The 25,042-nt window shown below is 35.2% G+C and overlaps 1 protein-coding gene across 3 annotated transcripts; it reads left to right on the forward strand.

Moving 5' to 3' along the window:
• The first annotated feature begins 20,403 nt into the window (after positions 1-20,403).
• On the forward strand, positions 20,404-24,888 carry LOC145088317 (amino acid transporter AVT1C-like). 3 transcript variants are annotated; one of them, XM_079026581.1, is made up of 14 exons: positions 20,404-20,789; positions 20,901-20,978; positions 21,087-21,191; positions 21,357-21,571; positions 21,857-22,182; positions 22,554-22,768; positions 22,866-22,889; positions 22,980-23,160; positions 23,256-23,478; positions 23,563-23,698; positions 23,796-23,961; positions 24,260-24,303; positions 24,421-24,483; positions 24,558-24,888. In XM_079026581.1, exons 4-14 carry the CDS (start codon positions 21,390-21,392, stop codon positions 24,651-24,653), a joined length of 1,656 nt encoding a protein of 551 aa, XP_078882707.1. In that variant the 5' UTR covers positions 20,404-20,789; positions 20,901-20,978; positions 21,087-21,191; positions 21,357-21,389; the 3' UTR covers positions 24,654-24,888. The 3 variants fall into 3 exon arrangements, with proteins under 3 accessions (XP_078882707.1, XP_078882705.1, XP_078882706.1); XM_079026579.1 differs by lacking the exons at positions 20,901-20,978; positions 21,087-21,191 and having other exon boundaries at positions 20,405-20,789; positions 21,349-21,571; XM_079026580.1 differs by lacking the exons at positions 20,901-20,978; positions 21,087-21,191 and having other exon boundaries at positions 20,405-20,789.
• Positions 24,889-25,042: the final 154 nt, after the last annotated feature.

The following is a 25,042-nucleotide window of genomic DNA, read 5'->3' on the forward strand; positions in this document are numbered from 1 at the left end:
AGTGTAATTAATTAAACTAGAGGGGCTGAATTGTAATTATGTGATAGTTACAAAATAAGGTAAGGATTATCTTATATATATGGTGAACGAATTTAAGGTGTAAATCCCTTAGAATTCAACTAGGATAAGGGTTTCTAGGACTTATCTTATGGTTGCTTGGTGGACAAGCAACTAGATAGTGATAAGGACTAAAACCTTAATCTTTACACCTATATAAACCCCCTAGGGCTTAGGAATTCGTCCAACCCTTCCCTAGAAGTCCTAAGGACGAATTCAATGCCTCCCCTCTCTCCTCATATCTTCTCCATTTGCTCTTGGTGTTTGTAAGCCATTAGAGGAGTGACACTTGTGACTCTAAGTCTTCCAAAGTCAATTCAAGGAGGAATTGGGATTGTTATTACTACATAACAATCAAGGTAATATCATAAACCTAATTATATGTTAATATTGATTTCCATATGCTAGAATTAGGGTTTATAGTCTTGGATTCAAAGCATGTACAATAGAGAAACCTAGATCCAAGCATTAGGGTTTGTATGAGCACATAGGATGTCTTATGACCAAAACCCATCAGTGGTATCAGAGCCATGATTGGTTTCTATTGTATTGATGCTTGATGTAACTGAAAATCGTGTTTTGGCCTCACTGTTCGACCTGACTCGGCGAGTCACTCTTGGACTCGGCGAGTCAGCCCTACTCGGCGAGTTCCAGAGGGTGACTCGGCGAGTCGGTGCGTCAGACAGTGCTTATCTCGGGATTTCTTGCTGTTTTTGCATTGGGATAATTACCTTATCATGTTAGATTAATATTAATCCGATTATATGATATATTTGACTATATTTTTAATCTAATTGAAGATATTTATCAATTAATAAGATAATTGTTTCCTTATAAGATAATTGATTAATTATTTTAAGTAAATTGATAAATTATTTTGCAAGAAATCATCAAATATGGATAATTATGTGATTAAATGTTAATTTGAATTATTTGTTATTTGATCCTTGTTGTTGTGAAAGCTTTCATATTTGGCCCTTTAGGTTTTATAGTTTAAATTTGAACCCCAAAAGTTTTGTTGTTTTGAAATTTAAATAGTTGAAACCCTAATGTTTTGAAAAATGTTTCAAAACTTGCCCTCAAGTTTTGGAATTTAAAAGTTGATTAAAAGTTTAATTAGGAATGTTAAATTCTAAAACTCTAGTATTGTTTTGAAAAAGTTCAAATCACACCCTTATGGTTTTGTTAATTAATTAAGGTGTATAATTAAAAGAAGTTTAATAAATCCATAAAAGTTTAGGTTTACAATTTAATTGAATTAAAGGTATAATTGTTAAATTAGACCACCTAGTATTTTGAAAGTATAAAATACACCCTATACTATATATAACATTAAAAGTCTAACATTATATATATGTATGAGTAAAAGTCAGTCTTACCGTTAGTAGGCCTCATTCACGAAGCTAGTCTATAAGGGGTGTTTAAGGAAATTGCCTATAAAATGGCGATTGAATGGGTATCCACTCTTACCCACCGCACTCTTGACTAGTGGAGGGTCGTTAGCCGAACGGGTAGGATAGGACAAAACCTTCCATTATAAGTATAATGAAATATAAAAGTAACTAAATGTTTTCATAAAATTCCCAATCTTAGTTACTTAGGCAAAAGTGAATTGATGCAATTCCATGAAATTACACTTTGTGCCCTTGCGAAGACGTTAGTGGAGCGTGTGTGGTTTACCGGCACACTAATTGGTTCTAAGCAAAGGTAGCAAAGGGTGACTCAATGTTTGTCATAGTTCGGTGGAGCGTGTGTGGTTTACCGGCACATCGAATAGGTGATTGTAACATGTGAGGGCACCATGTAAGTTTGCATGGTTATTCACACCCGCTTTGTGATCCTCGGCATCCCAGTCACAAACAAGAGGGGCATATCAAGATTTAAACATGCCGTTGAAAGTTCAATGAATCTCAAAGGATCTAGGAGTTTTCATAGATTTAAAACTTAAATTCCTTTTTCGTTTTTCGTGGTGGAAATTAGTGAATCGTCATTCACTTACCTTCAAATATTCTGCAATTAGGGTTACGGCATCCCTCTCCCGAGTTGTAGAATATTGTGTTGGGTCCTAGCCTTAGTATTTCATTTGGGTGATTTACTAAGGACTCAATCAATCAACTAACTTGAATTTGTTTTTCTCCCGTTTTGTAGATGTCAAAGTTCGACAACTATGGTATTCCCAAATCCCGTGGAACAAGCATTCCACATGAAGATGGTATTCCACGATTCAATCGAGGAACGAGAAATCATGCTTCACTTCCTCCTTCCTCCTATTGTTCTCCCCAACCCACAAGATCGAAGAATTGAAAGGTTCAATATCACTAAAGCCCTATTGGAGTTGAAACATGAAGATGGTAAACCCGTGTGTGCCCACGTTCTAGGAATAAAATCACACATTGATAGGTTGATAATGTTGGGTGTGTCATTCCCAGATGAGTTGGCTGTGAATTGGGTTTTGCAGTCACTTCCTGAATCATATAATGAGTTCAAAAGAAAGTATTATATGATGAATCATGACGACAACCTCATTGACCTAACTTACATGCTCATTGCTGCTGAATCAAAAATGATTTGGCGAAGCAATGGAGCGTATTTGTTGGAAAAGTCAACCGACCATGCTTCCGAGGACGTTCTAGGAGAACCGACCTGCGTTTACTGCCAAAAGAAAGGGCGTTGGATACAAGTCTGCCCAAAGAGCCTGAAGAGTCCAGAAGATGGGAGAGTCAAAGAGTATGGTTGCACTTCAGGTAAAATCCACTATCTAACTCCATTAAGTTCCTATTCATTAATTCTTAATACATAATGTAATAAGATTGCATTTGAATGTTTTACAGGATCGGTGAAAAGAAAGGAAGCTTGGTGAAAGAGCAAGATGAATCTAATCACAAGGAATGGATCTTGATCGCATGGACTTGAAGATTAGATTTTAGATAGTTATGATAGAGTTGTTAGAAATTTTTCTTTTGAAATACATAGTTTTCAATGGATTTTGCATTGTAAGGACATATGTTTTCCGCTGCTTTTATAAATAAAATAAATTTTCGTTTGACTTATTTATTTATTTGTTTATTTCCTTGCAATGAAATCGTTATGAAAATTGGTGTTTGCATATTTCTACAACAAATGGATATGATTCTTATTTATGGTGTTTATGGAAAAGTCGAGAATTTACCAAATAGGGAGAGTTTTCTCATCGCCCAAGTTTCAATTGGACAGAAATTTGGAATCATGCAACTTGGTTGCACGATGAATGAGAAAATTCATATATGGAAATTAGACTAATTCGTTGACAAGGTGTCAAGTGAAGGACTAAGAGATCGAGCACACAATGTTGTGTGTTGATCAAGTCCACCATAAGAGTAACAATGATATTCGTCATGATTTACTAAAGGTTTAGTAAATATGATTATACTTACATGATTAGGTGTAATTCTGAATTGATTAAAGGGTTTAAATCAATAGCAGAACGAATAAGAAGAATCAAGTAGGCAGAAAGATAAAAGTTACTCCATTCTAAGATGAAGGGAGAGTACCTTTTATGCTTTATGATAGGTCTTAATGATTAAGAACCATATCACAATCTTAACTTTAAGACTTGTTATTGGAACGAAGTATGATTGACTTATTGATTTAACCATTTCTTCAATTCTTGATTCCTCTTCTTAGACATGCAATTGTACTAAGACTCACTGAGTGAAAGGTATTAAGAAGGTTTGTAACTTTCATTAAATGTGGAAAGTTGTGATGTCTTGGATAAGACAAAGACCAACTAGGACCAATTTATGAAGTGTTTTGATAAAAGCTACACCAACTCTTGAATATTTGTTTGTCAAGAAATGGTTTTTGACAAGAGAATCTTATATGTCAAGGAGTAAGTGGGAGTCTTAATGGTCTTGAAAGGTTTCAAGAACAAATCAAATAAACCTTATCGATCATCACTAGCACACGAGTTGAGGTTTTCAACCTATCGTGTTGACATTATTTTGTTTATGTGCTGTTCCAATTGAGTTAATTATGCATGTGAGTTCTATGAGTTCTCATTTTGAACGCATAAAAGGCAAAGCACCTTAATCAATGAAAGGTACATTGATAGGAAAGGGTGAGCCGCTTAACTGCTTGGAAGACATGGTGGGCAGCTGTGCTACCATAAGGCAAGAAATCAAGATTAAGAAAGATCGGTCCATATGAGTTTGAATTTGTCGTAAACCTTAGTTTCAACAAATTCACATGGATAGGAACACATACACCGCTCAAATCTAAGTGTCATAAGATTTCCTCCTTCATGAAAATGATTGTGAGGAAATGCTTTCACTAAGAAAGATTTAAGAAGATAGTGATTGTAAAATTGCATTCTCGAATTCGATTATGGTTACGGTATCCCTTTCCATAATTTGAATTGTGAGGTTTGGCAATTATTCTTAATTGTTTAGACACACATATGAACTATCGAAGGCAAATGTGTATAAGTTCAAGAAACCTTGATAAAAGATTATCAAAGCACTAAGTATTAAAAACATGAACTTAAGAAATTCAATAAGTATTGTTTTCTGAAAGTTAAGATGTTTATGAATACATGTCGAAGCTAGTGGGAGCATAAGTGTTATGTTTTATAATAATCATCATGATAGTGGGAGCATAAACGTTATGATTGTATGATTATTAAGGAAAGTATTGCAAGGTTAGCAATATTAATTATAGAAAACATGAGTCATACTTTGCAAAGTCGCAATAGTTGAAGAGTTGTTTTGCTATAATTAAGGGAGAGAATATTATGCTTCATTTCAAATCTAAAGGTTTAAGTTGAGAAATGTTAATAAAATTTAGTCAAAGGTACAAAGTGTGTTCTTAAAATTTCAATTATGATTACGGCATCCCTCTTCACAATTCGAATTTTGAGAACATAGCAAATAAAACATTATGCGTCGTGTCCCATACGCTTCGGGTATAGGATCGATTGCAAATGCTTTAATGTTTGACCATTCTAAAATTTTCCAAATGTCAAGCGCATTTAAAGGGAAAAGGGACTAGAATTGGTTTTGACTAAAATAATTAAACAACTATCAAAGGACAATCCAAGTTCGATGAGGATTGGTCGCTTGTGAGTAGTTGGAAGTATAGTATTGGAAAATATGGAAATGTTTCCATATTGGATGGACCATATCGACATCATTACGAATAGATAAGATTCTATTAAGAATGAGTTGTCATATGGAACATATGGAAGTGTGTCCATATTGAGAATTGAATATTGAGAAATCTATGATTAGATTAGAAACTTCTATGCAAAAGGATGTTCAAAGAATGTACTTTGAGTGAGAAACATCACGTCTATGGAATTGTCTTGTAACAATCTCCGATAGAGGACTTTGTAATATCATTGTCAATAGTCTTTGTGACTTTGGTACAGTGACATTACGAAAGGATAAGTTGCATAGAATGTTAGAATCTAGCATATTATATAAGTAGCAAGAATTTGATATGCTTTAACTTATGGAAAAAGGATTTGGAGTTGAGAAATGAGAATGATTGGAAATGTGTTCAATATGATCTATTTCACAAAGTAAGAACCATAGGTAAACATTGTGTGCATGCTAGGAGCATGGGACAAGTGTTGTAATTCAAGTAAGAAGTTGATTACCCGGAACTACAAATAATGAGTAATCAATATGGTGATAAATAAAAGGTGTTTTATTTATGCTCAAAGGGTTGAGGCCATATGGGATTAGTATTATTCTTGTGTTTCACATTTGCATGTTTTGACTTCCAGAATAATTGAGTTTCTTAAGAATAATCGAATTATTCAAACGGGCCACAGTCGTTCATATGTTGGAAGTAGATATGAATGAAGACTGTCGTGAATTGTTGTGTGGATTGTCTAGAAAAGTATTAGACATAAGCAAATGTTTGCTGCAACGTTCATGAGTGCTTACGAATATGATTTGAGCATTGGATTAAACCCACGCTCACTTGGATCACTCCATGAATTGTATCACGAGTGATTGGTGAGACGATAACATCTTATATTCTTGAAACCGAGATGTGTGAGTTGTATCTTGCGAATCGGTTGCACATTGATAATATGTAAACGCACTAGTAACTTGGTGTTATAAAACATATTGTTGTGTGTGATTCGGTGCGTGAGTGCAAGCGAGCATTGTATCAAAGTTTATCCGTTCCTTTTATTCAAAGTAGGATAAAAGCGATATCTTTGGGCCCCTCGATGATTTAGTGATGACAAACGTGAATGCTCGGCCGGGCTAGGGCTAATTTGATTTGTTCAATTAGTCAGTCGTCATAAACCGGGAATCGAGATATAGTACAAATAGAATGATTTGAAATCATATCTCATATGATATCTAGAATGGAGGAATATATGATCCCTTATCTAAGGACGCGTGTATTTGATATGATCATAGTTGACAGCGGCTTTGGAAAGCTACGATTGCAGATCGGGATCCGAAGTCATACGCAGAATAGTTATTAGACTTATCCAAGTGGGAGACTGTTGGATTAGTGTCTAAGTCCATAACTATTTTGGTATGTACTTGACCCGATGGTGCATGGTCCTTTTGGGTTGCCTTCACCAAAGCAACTTGATTGGAGAAATAAATAAAGAGAGAGAGGTTATTATGATTTATTAATATGTTATAAGAATAATATATTAAAGGAGAAATCATATTTGTTTAATTAATATTGGTCAATAATTAATTAAGAATTAATTTTATGATCAAGTGTAATTAATTAAACTAGAGGGGCTGAATTGTAATTATGTGATAGTTACAAAATAAGGTAAGGATTATCTTATATATATGGTGAACGAATTTGAGGTGTAAATCCCATAGAATTCGACTAGGATAAGGGTTTCTAGGACTTATCTTATGGTTGCTTGGTGGACAAGCAACTAGATAAGGATAAGGACTAAAACCTTAATCTTTACACCTATATAAACCCCCTAGGGCTTAGGAATTCATCCAACCCTTCCCTAGAAGTCCTAAGGACGAATTCAATGCCTCCCCTCTCTCCTCATATCTTCTCCATTTGCTCTTGGTGTTTGTAAGCCATTAGAGGAGTGACACTTGTGAGTCTAAGCCTTCCAAAGTCAATTCAAGGAGGAATTGGGATTGTTATTACTACATAACAATCAAGGTAATATCATAAACCTAATTATATGTTAATATTGATTTCCATATGCTAGAATTAGGGTTTATAGTCTTGGATGCAAAGCATGTACAATAGAGAAACCTAGATCCAAGCATTAGGGTTTGTATGAGCACATAGGATGTCTTATGACCAAAACCCATCACATGCCTCCTCCGCCTCTGATACCCCTGGACCTAAATTAGACCTTGGAACCCTTCCCTAGCGTCACCCATATTGTTGTTCAAATTCTGAACCACATTCCTCCTAACAATTGTGTTGTTGAGGAAATAATTTCGGCGACAACCGAACCTAACTCTGATAAATCAGATTTTGTCTGGGCATCTTTTAATAGTGACATAGAAGAAGAAATCTTAGTAGATTATTCATTTGACTCTTGTGTTTCTAATTCTCAAGTGATTTCAAAAACAACCTTAGTGCCAATCAAACCTATGTTTAACAACCCATCTGCAGGCCAATATTCCAATCATCATCTGACTCCAGGAAGAAACATCATTAAATAGGAAAGATGTCGTCGATCCTAAGGTAGAAGCCAAAAATGCTATCAAAAAAGAAATTAGGTCAAGACATGATTCTAGATTCATTAAAAATTCTAAGAAGAAAGTATCTCAGACTATGAGCCCATCCACTAGGAACCACAACACATTTGTGCATGTTAAGATCCTTAAGAGGCCTTCTAATCCTCCTAGTTTGGTGGCTCAAAACAAAGTTGTCAGTCCCATTCCTAAAAAAACTGTTGTTGATACTCATCCCACAAATACTAACTCTTCTCGGGCAGTTTCCACTGTGCTCATTGCTAAATCTAATGGTACAATTCTCAAACTACAACAGCTTTTCAAACCAAATGTGCCATCAAAAGTAGCAACCAAAGAACGAGTTACCAAAAACACTATTACTCAAATAAATTTAAAAGATTCAAACCAAATTTTTTAGTGGAAAGTTAAAAATGCCAAAAACGAAACTACAACTCCAAGTGACATTGTGACTCCTACAACTTCAAAAACTGTTACTCCAAGAAAAATTGTTTCCAAACAATCTGTTGTTGAATATGATTTCTGGATCAATGAGAAGACCATGGTTTTTTGCTTCTTTCCAAAAGAATCTTGGAATAAACCTTCTGAGACATCCGTTGCTCAAAAGTCACAACATAAGTCCAAAGCCCGTGCCCAAGTCCCAAAATCTAACTCGGAGCCTAAAAACTCCAAAATTCACTAACTTTTGTAGGCACTCTATGCTTCGGAACAAGATACAATATGGTATATTGATAGCACTTGTTCCATGCACATGACGGGGCAGAAAAGTTTTATGCGTGATCTTCAACTCTCACCAAATGTTGGCTATGTTACGTATGACAACAACTCTAACTCTCATATTAAAGGTTATGGCATCCTCACCAATGGCAATTTCCTTGTCTCAAATATGGCATATGTTGTTGACTTGAGGCATAATTTGATAAGTGTGGCTCCACTCACTGACTCAAACCGACGATTTGAGTTCTATAAAAAGCACAACTACGTCGTGACAGAAAACCGGAAGGAATGTCTCAAAAAATCAAATCGCAACAAGAATATGTATCCTCTTGACATCAACATGATCATCGGCAAACCTCAACTTTGTCTACTCTCAAAAGTCGTTCCTAATGTCAGTTGGTTATGGCATTGGAGGTTTGCTCACTTAAACTTCTGATATATGAATGATCTTGTTTCCGGTGAAATGGTCAGAGGTCTTCCACTCCTCATGTTTGAAAATGATCATTTGTGTGATGCGTATGAATGTGTTAAGCAATCAAAGAAACGTCATCTTGTTATTATCGAAAAATCAATTTCGGAACCATTAGAACTCCTTCACATTGATCTTGATAGACCTTCTACAATAGAAAGTATGCATTAAAAAAATTACATTCTTGTGATTATGGATGATTTTACAAGGTTCACTTGGGTCTTCTTCCTCAGGCTGAAATCTGAGACAGCCTCGAAACTCATCAATTTTATCAAAGAATTGAAGTTCTCGTCAAACTACCTGTAAGACAGATCCGAAGTGATAATGGATCGGAATTCACCAATGTCACCATTGAAAAATTCCTCTCCGACAAAGGCATTGACCACAATTTCTCAGCTCCCTACACTCCTCAATAAAACGGTGTGGTAGAAAGAAGAAACAGAACTCTCATTGAAGCTGCTTGATCGATGCTCAACTTTGCAAATCTTCAACTTTATATTTGGGCTGAAGTTGAGTCCATTTCCTGCTTCACTCAGAATCGAAGCATCATCAATCAATGGCTCAATATGACACCGTACGAAGCCACAAATGGTCGTAAGTCGAGTATCTCATTTCTACATGCCTTTAACTGTTGGTGCTTTATAAAAAAACAATTGTAATCAACTCACGGAATTTCAACCTAAAGCCGACGAAGCAATCTTCCTTGGATACTCTGCAAAATCAAAAGCTTACCAATTTCTGAATCGTCAGACTCGTGGTCTTGAAGAAAGTTTTGATGTCACCTTCGATGACAACTATGTTCGGAATTCTGGCCCAACTCATGTTACTAACCACATCATGGAGTCCGATGCTCCAACACTAGGATGTCCAAATCCTCAAATTATTCATGAAGTTGACTTTGAAACCCTGTTCGGACCATCAGAAACAACTCTTGATTTGGAATCTCGATCAAGGCCGTCCTCAACTGCAGCTCAAATTTTCCGAAATATTTCTTGTCCGAACCCTACTTTTCATCCGTTTGATTCTAAACAAATTCAATCTTCTCATGTTGAGGGTGAGAATGGTCTTCCCTCTCTTGAATCAAATCTTGAAGGATTCCAAGATGTAGTGGATCAATGTGCTGAATTTGATCCAATTACGAACAACGACAACAATGTTAACTTCTTTGACTTTCCGAACGAGGACGATGTTGATATCTCTAGTTCAGAAGTTTAAGGGGAGCATCATCTGTTGGATTAGGGGTCTAAGCCCATAACTATAATTGGTATGTACTTGACCCGAGAGTAGCATGGTTCATTTCGGGTTCCATTCACCAGGGCAATTTGATAGGATGGATATTTGAGAAAGAGGTTATTTGTGATTTATTAATGTATTATAAGTATAATATATTAAATTGACAAATCATATTATTTAATTAGTATTGATCAATAATTAATTAAGTGATCAAAAGAAACTAATTAAAATAACGGGGACTGATTATGTAAATCAGTGAAACATATGGTTTGGGCTATTGATCCATGATAGACTAAGTTTATGTAAGTTTCCATGAAGAGTTAGTCTGTATGAGTTATTGGATCATAAGCCTAAGTGTAAGAATTAGGGTTTTTATATGACTCTTGGAATTCTACACTATATATGTATTTCCTTAAGCCTAAAATCGGACCTACGAGAAAATAGGAAGACCTAGCCGATTTTTTGTCTCCAAATCTCTCTATCATATTCATCCAATTGTTCATGGTGTCTTGTGAACCGTTTGAGGCATCGCACTTGACGTGCTAAGCTCTCGAAAGGCCAAATTCAACAAGCTACAACAAGAGGTAATATTCTAACTAGTTTTTATGGTTCATACATAAATTGTATGCTAGTTGTAGGCTTCATGCTTCGGATAATTTTTATTGCATGTATAACTAGAGAAAACTTAGATCCAAAGCATGAGGGTTGTATGTGCACCATAGGGATGTTAGAGTACATAAAACCAATAGTGGTATCAGAGCCATGGGTTGTTTTTTGTTATATAGATGCATTAGTTAATTTTCGAAGCTGAAAATTATGATTTTTGCTATCTGATTGCTGGACTTGACGAGTCCCATGATTGGACTCGACGAATCGACTTATATTACCATGAACTCAACGAGTCCGTCACCTGGCTTGACGAGTTGGATCATCAGTTGGCAAATTTTTCGGCTTTTTTGGTCAATTTTGGATTAGGATCATTACCACAAAATGTTTTGGTTCATAAAATTTGATTTTGTTGATATGGTAATGATTATCCCCATCCAATAACATGATGATTTCCAAATTTTAAGATAATTACTTAATTTTGTGAAAAAAAACTAATTATTTGTAAAATTTCAATCATTTTGCTATAAGAGTTGCATTAGGTCAAATTGGTAAAAGATAAAATGGTTATTTTATAAGTTTAAAAATTATGATTTTTGCTATCTGACTGCTGGACTTGACGAGTCCCATGAGTGGACTCGACGAATTGACTCATATTACCATGAACTCAACGAGTCCATAGCCTGGCTCGACGAGTTGGATCATCAGTTGGCAAATTTTTCGGGTTTTTTGGTCAGTTTTGGATTATGATCATTACCAGAAAATGTTTTGGTTCATAAAATTTGATTTTATTGATATGGTAATGATTATCCCCATCCAATAACATGATGATTGCCAAATTTTAAGATAATTACTTAATTTTGTGAAAAAACTAATTATTTGTAAAATTTGAATCATTTTGCTATAAGAGTTGCATTAGGTCAAATTGGTAAAAGATAAAATGGTTATTTTATAAGTTTAAAATTTGATCTAAATGTTTTTGAAGAGTTACAAAACTTATCTTTAAGTTTTGGAACTCTAAAAGGTTTAAAGGAGTTATAAAATTAAGTCCATAAATTATGGAATCCAAAAGTTTTTAAGAGTTTCATAACTTGCCCTCAAGTTATGGAATATGAAAAGTCTCATTCATGAAAATATTAACTCTTGTAATTGAAAGGTTTCAAAAAGATGCAACTTTTAGGTTCATAACTTAAAAATTAATTAAATAACTTTTAATTTTGAAATTTTATATTTAGAACCTTGATGCTTTGAATAGTTCAAATTACACATTTATGGATTTTATTTAATTAATTAAAGTGTTTAGTGACAAGATATTAATAAATCCATAATCACATGGTTCAATTTTAATTAAATTAAGAGTATAGTTTAATTAATAGTTTAAACTAAAAAGCATTTTAAATGTATAAAATACACCCTTATACTATATAAAATTAAAAGTTTGATAGATTATATATGTATAAGTAAAAAGTCAGTCTTACTGGCCTCATTCACGAAGTTGGTCTATAAGGGGTGTTTAAGCAAGCGACCTGTAAAATGATCGTCATTGGGTATCCACCCTTACCCACCGCACCCTTGACCAGTGGAGGGACGTTAGCCGAACAGGTTTAATAGGACACTTAAATCTTCATTAAAAGTATAATGAAATACAAAGTAACTAAACACTTTATAAATTTCCAATCTTAGTTACTTTAGGAAAAAATGTGAATTTGATGCTAACCCATTAAATTGCACATTGCACCTTATTGGTCAGTTAATGGAGAATGTGTCGTTAATCGACACATTAATGTGGACTGATGAAGGATGGCAATGGGTTTCTCGTAAATTGTCATTGATCAATGGAGCGTGTGTGGTTAACCGACACATTGATTAAGTGATTAATGACATCGAGAGTACAAAACTAATTTGCATGGTTATTCACACATTGTTTGTGATCCTTGGTATCCCAGTCACAAAGTTGAAGGGCATAATCGAGATTAAACAAGCCATTGAAAAGTTCAATGAATCTCAAAGGATCTGGGAGTTTCATTTAAAACTAAATTCATTTAAAAAATTTCGTTTTCGTGGTGGAATTGGTAAACCGTCATTTACCTACCGACAAATAGTTTACAATTGGATTACGACATCCCTCTTCCGAATTGTGAATTATTGTGTTGGGCCCTAGACTTAATATTTCATTTGGGTGTTATATTAAGGACTTAAATCAACTAAACTTGAATTTCTCCCTTGTAGATGTCTAGTTCAAACAATTATGGTCTTCCCGGCTCTTTTGGAAAAAGCTTTCCTCATGAAGATGATGTTCCCAGAACTCGCACTTCACTTCCTCCACCTCCTCCAATAATTCTCTTTGACCCACATGTTCGTCGACTTGAAAAGTTCAAGGTCACTCAAACCCTATTGGCAAGCAAACACCAAGACAGAAGGTCTGTGTGTGTACATGAATTAGAGATGAAGTCACACATTGACCATATGAGAATGTTGAGTGTCGTTGTCTCGAGGAATTTGGCAGTTGACTTGGTTCTTCAATCACTTCCTAAGTCATATAGTGAGTTTGTTAAAGACTACTATGTGACAGACCACAACATGACCCTTATCGATCTTACCTATTCGCTAATTGTTGTTGAATCAACAATGATTTGGCGCACTGGTAATGCAAATTTTATTGGAAGATCTACTTCCCAAACATCCATGGACATTGACATTGGAAACATTGGAAGTCCATAAATCTTCCCAAGGGAAAGGGAAAGGCTAAGTATGAGATTGTCGTATGTGGCATTCCAAAAGAATCTGTTTGCTTCTATTTCCAAGAGAATGGGCATTGGTTGCGAAGTTGCCTTATCTACCTGAAGGATCATGAGAATGGTAAAGTCAGAGTGTATAACTTTTCTTCAGGTAAGTCCACTATCTAACTCTATTGAGTTCCTATTTGAAGATTCTTAATACATGATGTGATAAGATCACATTTTGATGTTTTGTAGGATCGATGAAAATAAATGAAGCTTAAAGAAAAAGCATGCTGAGTCTGATCGCGAAGAGATGGATTTCGATCGTATGGTTCGATGATCGGATTTTTGAGCTGCTACTTAGGAGTTATGATAGATTGCTTAGAAACATGTAGTAACATAGTTTTCATTTGTAATTTCATTGTAAGGACAAGATTTTCCACAGTTTTTATAAATAAAGAAAATTTTGGTTTTATCTTATTCTATATTTCCTTACAATGGCATTTGTGAAAATCGATGTTTGTATGTTTCTATATGAATTTGATTATTTTGTGTGTGGTAGTGTCTAAATTTACCAAATAAGGAAAGATTCTCATCACCCAAGTTTCAATTGGACAAAAACTTGGAATCATGCGACTTGTATTATATGATAGAATGAGAATTTCGTCTTTGGGAAATTAAGACTAATTCCTTGTTCACATGTATATGTGATTCAAGTGAAGGACTAGGGGATCGGGTACACTTGGTTGTGTACTGGTCGGGTCCACCACAAAAAACGATAAGACTATTCGTCATGATTTATAAAAAGCTTAGTGAATATGATTATGCTTACAAGTTTAAGTGTAATTCTGAAACATTGAAATAGTTTCAATGTATAGCAGAACGAGTAAGAAGAATCAAATTAGGCAGAAAGATAAAAGTTTCTCCAATTTGAAAGAAAAGGAGAGTACTTTAGTATTGTGTTTTATGATCATCTTAATGGTTATGAAAACCATATCACAATTGATCCTCTAAAGGCACCTTAGTGCACTTGTATGGCTTAGAAGATGAATCGAGAATTGTTGAAATGGTTAAATCAATTAAGGTGAGTCATACTTCGTTCCAAAATCAAGTCTTAGAGTCAAGCTCTAAGAAACTTTCCGACGAAAATTATTTCAGAGGAAGAGAAAAGGATATGGTCCGCTATGACCTGGCCATCATCCTTGGCATACGTTCTTCCACGAAGTCGTGAACTGGCCAAAGAGAAAACCAAACTCACAAATCGACGCATTTTGAGTTAACCAGTCCATGAAGCCTCCTATCCCCTCTCAAAGAATTTGTTCCAATTGATGAAGGTTCTCCTCTTCGGAATCCTGATGACATCCCAGAAGAGCCTCTAATTCCTCCACCTCCAAAGTTCACAATCACTGAGAACATTCAACAAGTCATCTCTGACTTGATCTAGCAACATCAAGACAAAGGTAAAAAGCCTGTCTCAGAATCGCATAGCCCTGAACGGACTTTCAATAAGTCTGAAGGATGGTCACAAGCCCAAATAGATCAAGCCCTTGAAGAGAGCATTCGGATCCAAGCTCTTAAATACAATCAAAATCCAATGATGGGCTTATTCCTACTTTTTCGTGAAGGTATCATGATTTGGATATTATGCCATTCATATATTATGATCTACCAATGGAAGATGCAGACCAACTCGATCTCCCAATTTCTCCGTATGGAAGATATTACATCAAGTTTGCTCCACTCCATCCATATGATGATCCTCAAACGATTTTCAGGACAGAAAGAGAAAGATCGAAGACATTCTACTCAGTGAATGCACAACCTCAAAAGGAAGTGTGGTCTCGAAAGAGAATAACAAAGATCTCTAGGTTCGAAAGAAAATTTTAGAGCAAATTTGATTTGAATTGGTTAGTGCATAGGTATTGCATCTTTCAGAACAAATCAAAGCAAATCACCATCACGGACGTAGACTTCCCTTCAATTAATCCAAACGACATTTTGACGATTGTTGCTCACTTCCGAACTCGCCAAAATGATCAAATGAGCATCACTGCTTATAATGTTGAAATGAACTATCTAAAGGACTATGTTTATGAGTTCTGCCGATGTGACTTCGAGCTTGCACATCTATTCGAAATTGAAAAGTTTTTGGCCAAGATTGACTACAAGCTGCCTGAAGCAGAAATTCTGGCAGAATGGCCAATTGATGAACCAATGTTGGGATACATCTACAAGCAAAAGAAGACCAAAAAGAAGGATTTCTTCCGAGTCCTAGACAAGCATCTCGTCCCCACCATGATTCTTCAAAAATCCATCACCAATGGTAACTGGAAGTCCGAAATTGGCTCTACAGAGCTTATGTGTTTATCAATGAAGAAGCCAGCTAAGCTGACATGATTGATAAGTTCACTTAGGGGGAGATTGTTGAATCATGAAAAGTGAACCTCTAACAATCACAAGTAATCAAGTTTCGATGTCCGCTGAGTCCGAGATGAGTTGAAGTTCCGAGATGAAGATCATTCCGAGATGAAGGGCAATTCCGAGATTAATAGTCTGTTTAAGCATTTAATGTATTTTGTCTTATTATTGATGTAACAGTTCATAAGACTTCTCTTTTATGTATCTTTTGGATAACAGTTTGTCAAACATTGAGTTTTATCCAGTCCTAGGAATGTTTCTCAGTTTGTACCATGTTCCTCCATCACTATTTAAGGAGTGAATGTCTTCACCATTAATAAACAAGTGAACAACTCACGTTTTACTCCAAAGATAACAATTATTCTCTTTACATCATTTTCACTTTTCTTTCAAGTCAAAGTTCTTTCATAACATTATTCTTGTTCTTTAAGTATCTTTGCATTGATTATACTCTAAGTTTTCTTCATTTATTACTTGAACACTTTGTTGAATATATTCTTCAAGTCTTAACTGGTATTACCAGATTCAACTGGAACCATACATTAAGAGAAGGCGTTGATCTTAAAGATTAACTCAATGTTTGAGTTTTCAAACCTTGTCCTTGCACATTGATTACTTGTTCTCACGGTTCCTAGTCAGGGACTAAGGGTAAGTATTAAAAATGGATGATCATCAGTATTAGGGCATAGTTTCTGGAGCTTAGACTGATGGGTTCTCAATTTCGGGGAGTATATTGATGGAGTTGGTTTGTGGTGATAGTTTTGAGAGTTCCCAGTTTGAGTTTTTTCACTAGAAGTTAGGTTTTACAGTTAGGGAGAGAAGGATAGTGGCCGCGGTTGAGCATTTTCAATGTATTGGGTTGTTAGTTGGCAGGTTTGGGTTTCCGAGTGATCTCTTGACTTCTCAACATAGATGCCTTGATTTCGAAGTGGATAGAGGGAGATTATGGAATATGTTGACATTGTTTTTAGAGATCCTAACCAAGACGAATTTCGAGGACAAAATATAGTTTAAGCGGGGGAGAGGTATAATATCCTGTTTCGAATAAGTTTCTTATTTTGGGATTGTGGACAATAAATGAATCAATTAAAGGCCTTGGGCTTCATGGGAATATGGTTTAAACCCTATCAGATTTTGATAACATTGGTTTTGTGATCTAAGCCTTTGCTTTGTGTTTTGGAGTGAAAGGGTAAAATGCGAAAAGTGATGTTTCAGACTTCCTTCATGGATTATGATTTTTATTTCGACATATGTTAAGCCAAAGTTAACTAGAAATAAGTGTGGGATCGTCAATACCTTTCTGTGGATATAAAGATCGCGGAAAACCGAGTTGAAATGAAGAAGTTATGGTTGTTTAAAGTTGAGGTGGATTTGGGTGAAAACAGTCGCCATGGAGTAGGGATTAGAGCCCACAGTGTGGCAGTCTATTAGGCCCAAGCCCATGATTTCATAGTTTTCAGCATATTTAAGCATAAGGTTTCGACTTTTTTGGCCATTTTATCAGCCTCCACCACCTCTAGAACCGCTTAGGAGAAACCCTAGCCTCCACCTTCAAGATTTGAGCTCCACCCCTATCATTTCTCCTCTTTTGGGTGCTTTTTATGATATTGTGATGAAGTTTAAAGATCAATAAGGTTCTTTTTGTTGCAAGGAATGATGATTCAAGTTTGGATCCATCAAAGACACTACATTTCTGAACTATTGTAAGTATAAAGTTCCAATCTTGCTATCTAGTTCCTTAGATCTTGTCATTTGGGGTTTTTGGCACTTTTGGTCCATTTTATGAGCGATCTTGGAGTTGAGTGGACTCCAACATCTTTTGATCGGTTAGGAATGTTTCTTGGACCTCATGGACTAAGAAAGTTATGATCTTTTGCCTTCCCTTTAAGCAATGCAAGTTATTTTGGTCCTTTAGGCCATGTTGGTGTATTAAAGTTTAGATCTTGAATGATTATGGCATTATTATGGATAAAGTTGGAAACTTTATCCCTCTAAACATCTTTTTGATTCAGATATGGAAGTAGGAGACTTGGACTCAATGGATTAAGTTAAGAAAGATGCATTTTTGGGCCCCTTTGAGACTTAAAGTCTAGATCTTAGTGGTTTGGGTATTCCTAATGGATAAAGTTAGAAACTTTATCCAATAAGACCTTGGAAATGATTAGATCTGAGCTTTGGAGCTCTTGAAATTGGAAGGAAATGGATTAAGCTCGTTTGAGTTGTTCAGACCAGTCCCCACGACATAACCTTAGGCTGTCACAACGTGGCGACTGGGGAATTAGCGACTGTTTTGGAATTTTGTGCCCACGACGTAACCAAGGAAAGCCACAACATGGAGGACTGGTGTTGGCAATTTTGACCGTAGCTTTGACCGTTGACTTTTTGACAAGTTTGACTTTTGGTCAAACTTTGGTAGAATTGAGTTTTTGACTAAGGGTTGGTCTTGGTTTGGTTTTAGGAAGCTTGGGTTGGTTGTTCTGATGTTGAGGTAGCTATTGGACTTCTGTTGAGTAGTTCAGGTGAGTCTTCTCATTGTATTTAGGGGTCAAAGGCACTAATGTCGTCCCACTGGATTGTGTTATGTAGAATGCTAGCTATCTTTGTAACTATTGCATGTATGATTGGGTTGAAATAAACCCCAGGGTTGGGCCCATTATGGTATGATTAGGTTGAGATAAACCCCATGGCTAGGGCCATCATGGTATGTTTGGGTTGAAACATACCTCAGGGTTGGGCCCATCATTGCATGTTTGGGTTGAAACATACCTCAGGGTAAGGCCCATGATTGTATGTTGGTTTGGAATATACCCCAGGGTTGGGCCCACTGATTAGTATGATATGTGGTATTATAAGGAACTCACTAAGCTTTGTGTTTACGGTTTATGTTTAAAATGTTTGCAGATACATATGGTTTCAAAAGGAAGAGCCCAACTTGATCGCACTGCATCCCCTGGAGATTTATTCTGCATTGATTGTTTATGATTTTACTCTGATGTTTTGAAAATACTTTTACTCTAGTTGTCTTTTGGGTTAATGAATGAATGGTTTTGACTTACTAAAAATGAAATTTTTACTCGGTATTTTTGGGACGTTACACATAAAGAACGCATGTATATAAAGATCGTAAGTAAAATCAAATTACTTTTTAAACGGGAGTAATCTAAACAAAAGTTGTAGTAAACTTAAATACGAACACATGAATATAAAGATCGTTAAAATTTAAGATCGTGTGAAGAAGTTACGACGTTCAATACACAAGACCTAAGCAAACGAACAACTTAGAATACTCACGTTAAAAAATAATATATTTTTACTTACGATTTTATAAAAAACGTTCATACATATATTCATAAAGAACACATGTATATAAAGATCGTAAGTAAAAAAATATACCGCCTTTTAACGGGAGTAATCAAAACGAAAGTTGTAGTAAACTCAAATACAAACGCGTGGATATAAAAATCATTAAAATATGAGATTGGATGAAAAGGTTACGATGTCCAAAACACAACAAATACAAACGAGTGAATATAAAGATCGTTAAAACCCGAGATCGTATGAAGTTACGACATTGAAAACACAAGATCTAAATGAAACACAAAACCTAAGCAGCCAAGAAACTAAGGTCGCAGTGGTCATAAACATCAATAACCTCAAACATCTCATAAATGATTGTGTCATGTAGGATCTTGTGAGAAAACTTAAACAAACCGATCATAAGTATTGAATATATACAAAACAACTATGATTTATTTTGCAACAAAAGAATATTAAGAATTAAATGTGAAAAGAATACAAAATAAATGTGTAAAAGGTGAGAGATATATTATTATATTAAGCCATTTTTTTCGGTTTACCTGGAATAACCGGTAATAAAGACTGAATGTGTACAGTTAAACAAGTTTAATGAAATTATTTTGTAATGAAAATTATATTACCCATTTAAGCCGTCATCCATTCTAAAAATTTACTAAATATGAGATTATTTTGTGACAATTTTTATAACAGTGTATAATTGTATATGTCACGTCACCCTTAGGCTCCAAAATAGTCGTTCTTATGCTTCTGGGGGCCTCACTCTCTACAGTGGGGTTATGTCGAGGTATCTTGATATAGATTTTTAAAAAAGGGAAATGATTTGTAGACAACAATTTTTTTTTATACACAACAATTGATGTTTAAAAATATTATATTCTACAATTTATAATGAATTATAAAGGGTTGTGTATGATAAAAAGAATATTCCTACAAATCACTTCCATTAGAAAAATGTTTACCAATTTCGACAATAGATACTTTTATTATTATTTTTTTGTCAGTTACATATTTACAGCAGCTATTTTTTTTTTCTGTTTTTATTAATTAAAATTATGAAAATTCAATTGGAACGTGGCCTCCGTTTTACGAGTCAAAATCTACGCTAGACCCCAATCACAGGCAAGTACGCATCTTTGTCGCCTTCTTCGTCAGCTACAATCGAATCGAATGAGTGAGAAGCCACGAAATTGTGTGTGTGTGTGTGTGTGAGAGAGAGAGAGAGAGAGAGAGAGAGAGAGAGAGTTGGGGGCAACAATGGCCGTGCCATTATAAAATGGATGGCAGATTTAGCAGAGCTGAGAGGCATCAACAGAGCAAGCAGTAGAAACAGAGTACTCTGTTCTTGAACTCTCTTCTCTGATGGCAAACGCTCTGTTTTTGTAGCTCTCTGGTGAACAACAATGTCTTCGTTTTTTTCTGTTTAGATTCATGTTTTTCTGCTGATTTTATTGGTATAGAAGGTGCGAAATTTGTGGGGGTATGTTTGTATGATTTAATTTCGAATCAGGAAGAATATTTGCAGATACTGTCACCAGCTCAGCCTTAATTCACTTGTTAAAAAAGGTAGAATATGTATATCTATATTTTTTTTTGTATCTTTTGCTAATATGGTAATCCATGAGGTTTTGGGTTTTATTCACGGAATTCGCGTTGAAATCTCGATTTTGATTGTAGTGGTAATCGACGTTTTCCTCTTCGTTCTCATTTTTAACTTCATTCGTCCATTTGCTCTTAATCCTAAAATCGGATCAGGTTAATTTTATTTTTCGTTTCTACTAACTTCTATCTGAAAGCTTAATTTGTGGAGTTCTATCGTTGAATTTAGTCCTCAATTCGAATTTCTTTACATGTGATATCCAGATTTTGCCGAGTCATTGCTGGAATTTTTGAATCTCCGATAAATCTGCGTGCTAATTTTGAGGAATTTAGCCTCTGTTATCTTGCATGTTGCCATGTGCTTGATGTGTATACACACGCTCGTGATTTTATCCCCTTTTTAATGGATCCAAATCCAGTTCACAACATAATTTTACATAGTCACATACATCATTTTTCATAACTTCGTTTGAGTTGATGTTGTTTAGAGCTTATCTTACACAAGATTAACCTCTTTTATTTGAAGTCTCGTAGATCTGAAAAGAAGGCTAGGAAATTTGTGAGAAAATGAAGAATTCAGTATCAGATCAAGCCTTTTTCATCGAGAGTGAAGACGATGAGGAAGACAAGGACTCCATTAGAGGTGAAGACGATGGGAATGATTCGGAATTTTCAAATTATTCCGACGATAACCCTCAGCATCAAAGCAAACCTAGTTCCTTAAACCCATCGTGGCCTCAAAGTTACAGGTATGACCCCATCCCACTTTTTTGGATTCTACACTTTAATTCCTTATACAGTCAACAATTGATAAGATTCCGCTGAAATTCTGAATTCATTTTAATACTGAATCTTGTTATACCGACATGATCAAACTGGATTATGTGAATTCCGAAACTTTTTTGTACCATAAAACAACAAGATCTGATACAAACTAAGATTAGCAGTGATCGATTTGTAACAAGATCTAGTTGTACGATATTGAATCAAAAGAAAGTATTTAAAGATTTTTCATTGTATGATGGGTGTTTCAGGCAATCGATAGATCTGTACAGCAGCGTGCCATCCCCGAGCCTGAACTTTCTGGGGACTCCCAACTTGTCTCGATTAGGCAGTTCATTCCTTTCCTCAACGCTGACAAGAAGACACACTCCTGAGATACTCCCAAGTTTAACCAAACCTTTCTTGCCACCATCAACAGACAACCAGCAGCCACAAGAAAGGCGTAGCAGTTCTCATTCTCTTCTTCCTCCACGAGGATCATCTGCTAAGAAGTTGCCACATTATCACAAATCTTCAAAGGCTTCACATGAACTTCCTCTTTCCAGGCAGAGCTCTTATGGTCAATCTGTGCTTAATGGTATGTGTAATATTAATTGCTTATAGTATTGGCATGTTTATTAGTTATGTACGACAGTATTTATTTATTGGTCCTAGTTCTGTCTTAGGTTTACTCCATGGAGCCCCATCATATTCTGGGTCCTGAAGGACAATTTCTGATTTGTAGATTTTATTTCTTTCACCCATCTGATTAAGATGGTATTAATGGACCCCAACAACTTTTTGGTCCCAGTTTAACCAAGGCCATGTTTGACCACACGTTTGAATTCTCTTAGAAGACATGCAACTTTGATTCTGATCTCTGGATCATAATTGCATATAAGCATCAAGTTACATGGCATTTTTTTTAAAAAAAAAATTCTCATGACGACTTTTTTGTGTACTGTGTAGGCATAAATGTTCTTTGTGGAGTTGGACTTCTTTCAACTCCTTTTGCAGTGAAAGAAGGAGGATGGGTAGGATTGTCATTATTGTTCATCTTTGGTGTCCTTTCTTTCTACACTGGTATCCTCCTTCGATACTGCTTAGATAGTCAACCTGGCCTCGAGACCTATCCAGATATTGGCCAGGCTGCCTTTGGCACTCTCGGACGTCTCATCATTTCTGTAAGTTTATTTCATACATCAACAACAAAAAATAAACATTAAAGTCTTGTTTCTGACCAATTTACCCTTTTTCTCTTGGTTTCTGTTTTTACTGCAGATAATATTGTATGTGGAGTTATACGTAAGTATATCTAATCTGACACTGACTTGGTTTTACTTAATTCGGCTTGATTATATGTTTTAACTTAGTTTTTTTTTTCTTTCACTGAAGGCATGTTGTGTTGAATATATTATCTTGGAGAGTGATAACCTATCATCTCTGTTTCCAAATGCGCATTTAAACCTCGGAGGATATATACTAAACGCGCATTATTTATTTGCAATTATGATCACTCTGGCTGTCCTTCCCACAGTTTGGCTACGCAACATGAGTGTTCTCAGTTACATATCTGGTAAAACTTTATACTATTTATTAACAGAAGATCAAAATCAAAATGGTTTTATAATAAATTTTTACTACAATTAAATCATTTTGGTTTTAATCCAGCTGGTGGAGTTATCGCGTCAATTCTAGTGGCGATTTGTTTGTTTTGGGTTGGGTTAGTGGATGATGTGGGGTTTCAAATTGAAACGACAAAAACGTTAAACCTCTCGACTTTCCCTGTTGCCATAGGCCTTTATGGGTACTGTTATTCAGGACATGCAGTGTTTCCTAATATCTATACATCAATGGCAAAAAGAAGTCAATTTCCAATGGTACTCTTAGCCAGGTATGCTAATTTTATCACCCTTAGCCTTAGGTAATTTTTTCTTTTACATGTTAAAACACAAGTTTATTAAAATTTTATGGGCAGCTTTGGGAGCTGTGCTGTTCTTTATGCTGCAGTGGCTATCATGGGATACATGATGTTTGGTGAATCAACAGAATCACAATATACCCTAAACCTCCCCACAAATCTGATTGCCTCTAAAGTTGCAGTCTGGACTACGGTATTTAATTTAACTTGAAAAACATTGTCAGACTTTTGTTTTTTTTTTAAAAAAAAAAAAAAACTTATTTCCTCTCCATTTATTTATTGTTTTGTAGGTGGTCAACCCATTTACCAAATATGCGTTGACCATATCTCCTGTAGCTATGAGCCTTGAGGAGTTGATACCATCAAACCATATGAAGTCTCATGTCTACTCCATCCTCATTAGAACAGCATTAGTCTTCTCTACTTTGCTTGTAGCCCTCTCCATCCCCTTCTTTGGTAACTTCAATTTCCATATCACATACTCACAACACTAAATTACATTTTTGTCCCTCAGTATAGTCAATTTTTTTTCTTCATCTCTTGCAATTTCAGACCTCATTTCATGTAAAAGGACTATAATTTGGAATCAAAATTGCGAAAATCGGTTAATACTCAGATGACTAAAACTAGTCGTTGTCATTCTACTTGGAATAGAGACCAAAATTGCAAAAATCAGCTATACTCAAGGACCAAAAATGTAAATTACTAATAAATAAATGTAAGCTAAAGATGCTCATTTTTTTTATTTCTACAGGTCTTGTGATGTCATTGATTGGATCTTTACTCACTATGCTAGTGGTATATTCTTATTTGTCTAGAATTCTCTGCTTTAGGACTTGCCTTTTTTCTAGATTCAAAGGGCAATCAAAATAAATAAAATATAGTAAAAGTTAATGTGGGGTGTTTCTATTGCAGACGTTGATACTTCCTTGTGTTTGCTTTTTGAGCATTTTAAAGGGAAAAACAACTCGCTTTCAGGTACAAAGATATAAATATTTATTTGTTTAAATACTAATTAATTCTAATGGTGTCTGTTTTGGTTTGATTGATAGGTATCAGTGTGTGTATTCATCATTGTTGTTGGGTCTGTGTCTTCTGTTATTGGAACCTATACAGCGTTATCTGAGATAATTCAACAGTTGTTTTGATATTTATCTATATTTAAGCTTGATTTGAGTGTTGATCTTTATGAGTATACAAATAGATTAGGACACCCTTTTGATGGGATATTGTTATTATTGTTGTTGTTTGTATGTTGGAATGTTTAAAATGAAATTTTGTCTCTCTCTCCTCTCTATGCTATTAGCAATTTAGCATGAAGAGGGGATGTTCCTTTTCGTGTGTACTCTTTGAATAAATTAATTAGTTATGATCGTTATGCTTTGGGGCTCTGTGTATTGCAATTTCTATATCTTTCTATAACGGCCTACTAGACGACTACTCTTGTACTCCATATTTACCATCTATATGGCCGTGTTCATTACACTTTTTATAAGTAATATTAGTAATAATGTTTGATAAAAACTATGTAATAAGC

Source organism: Lactuca serriola, chromosome 2 (genome assembly GCF_051521515.1).
Source record: "Lactuca serriola cultivar US96UC23 chromosome 2, Lser_US96UC23_V15, whole genome shotgun sequence".
Taxonomy (NCBI): Eukaryota; Viridiplantae; Streptophyta; class Magnoliopsida; order Asterales; family Asteraceae; genus Lactuca; species Lactuca serriola.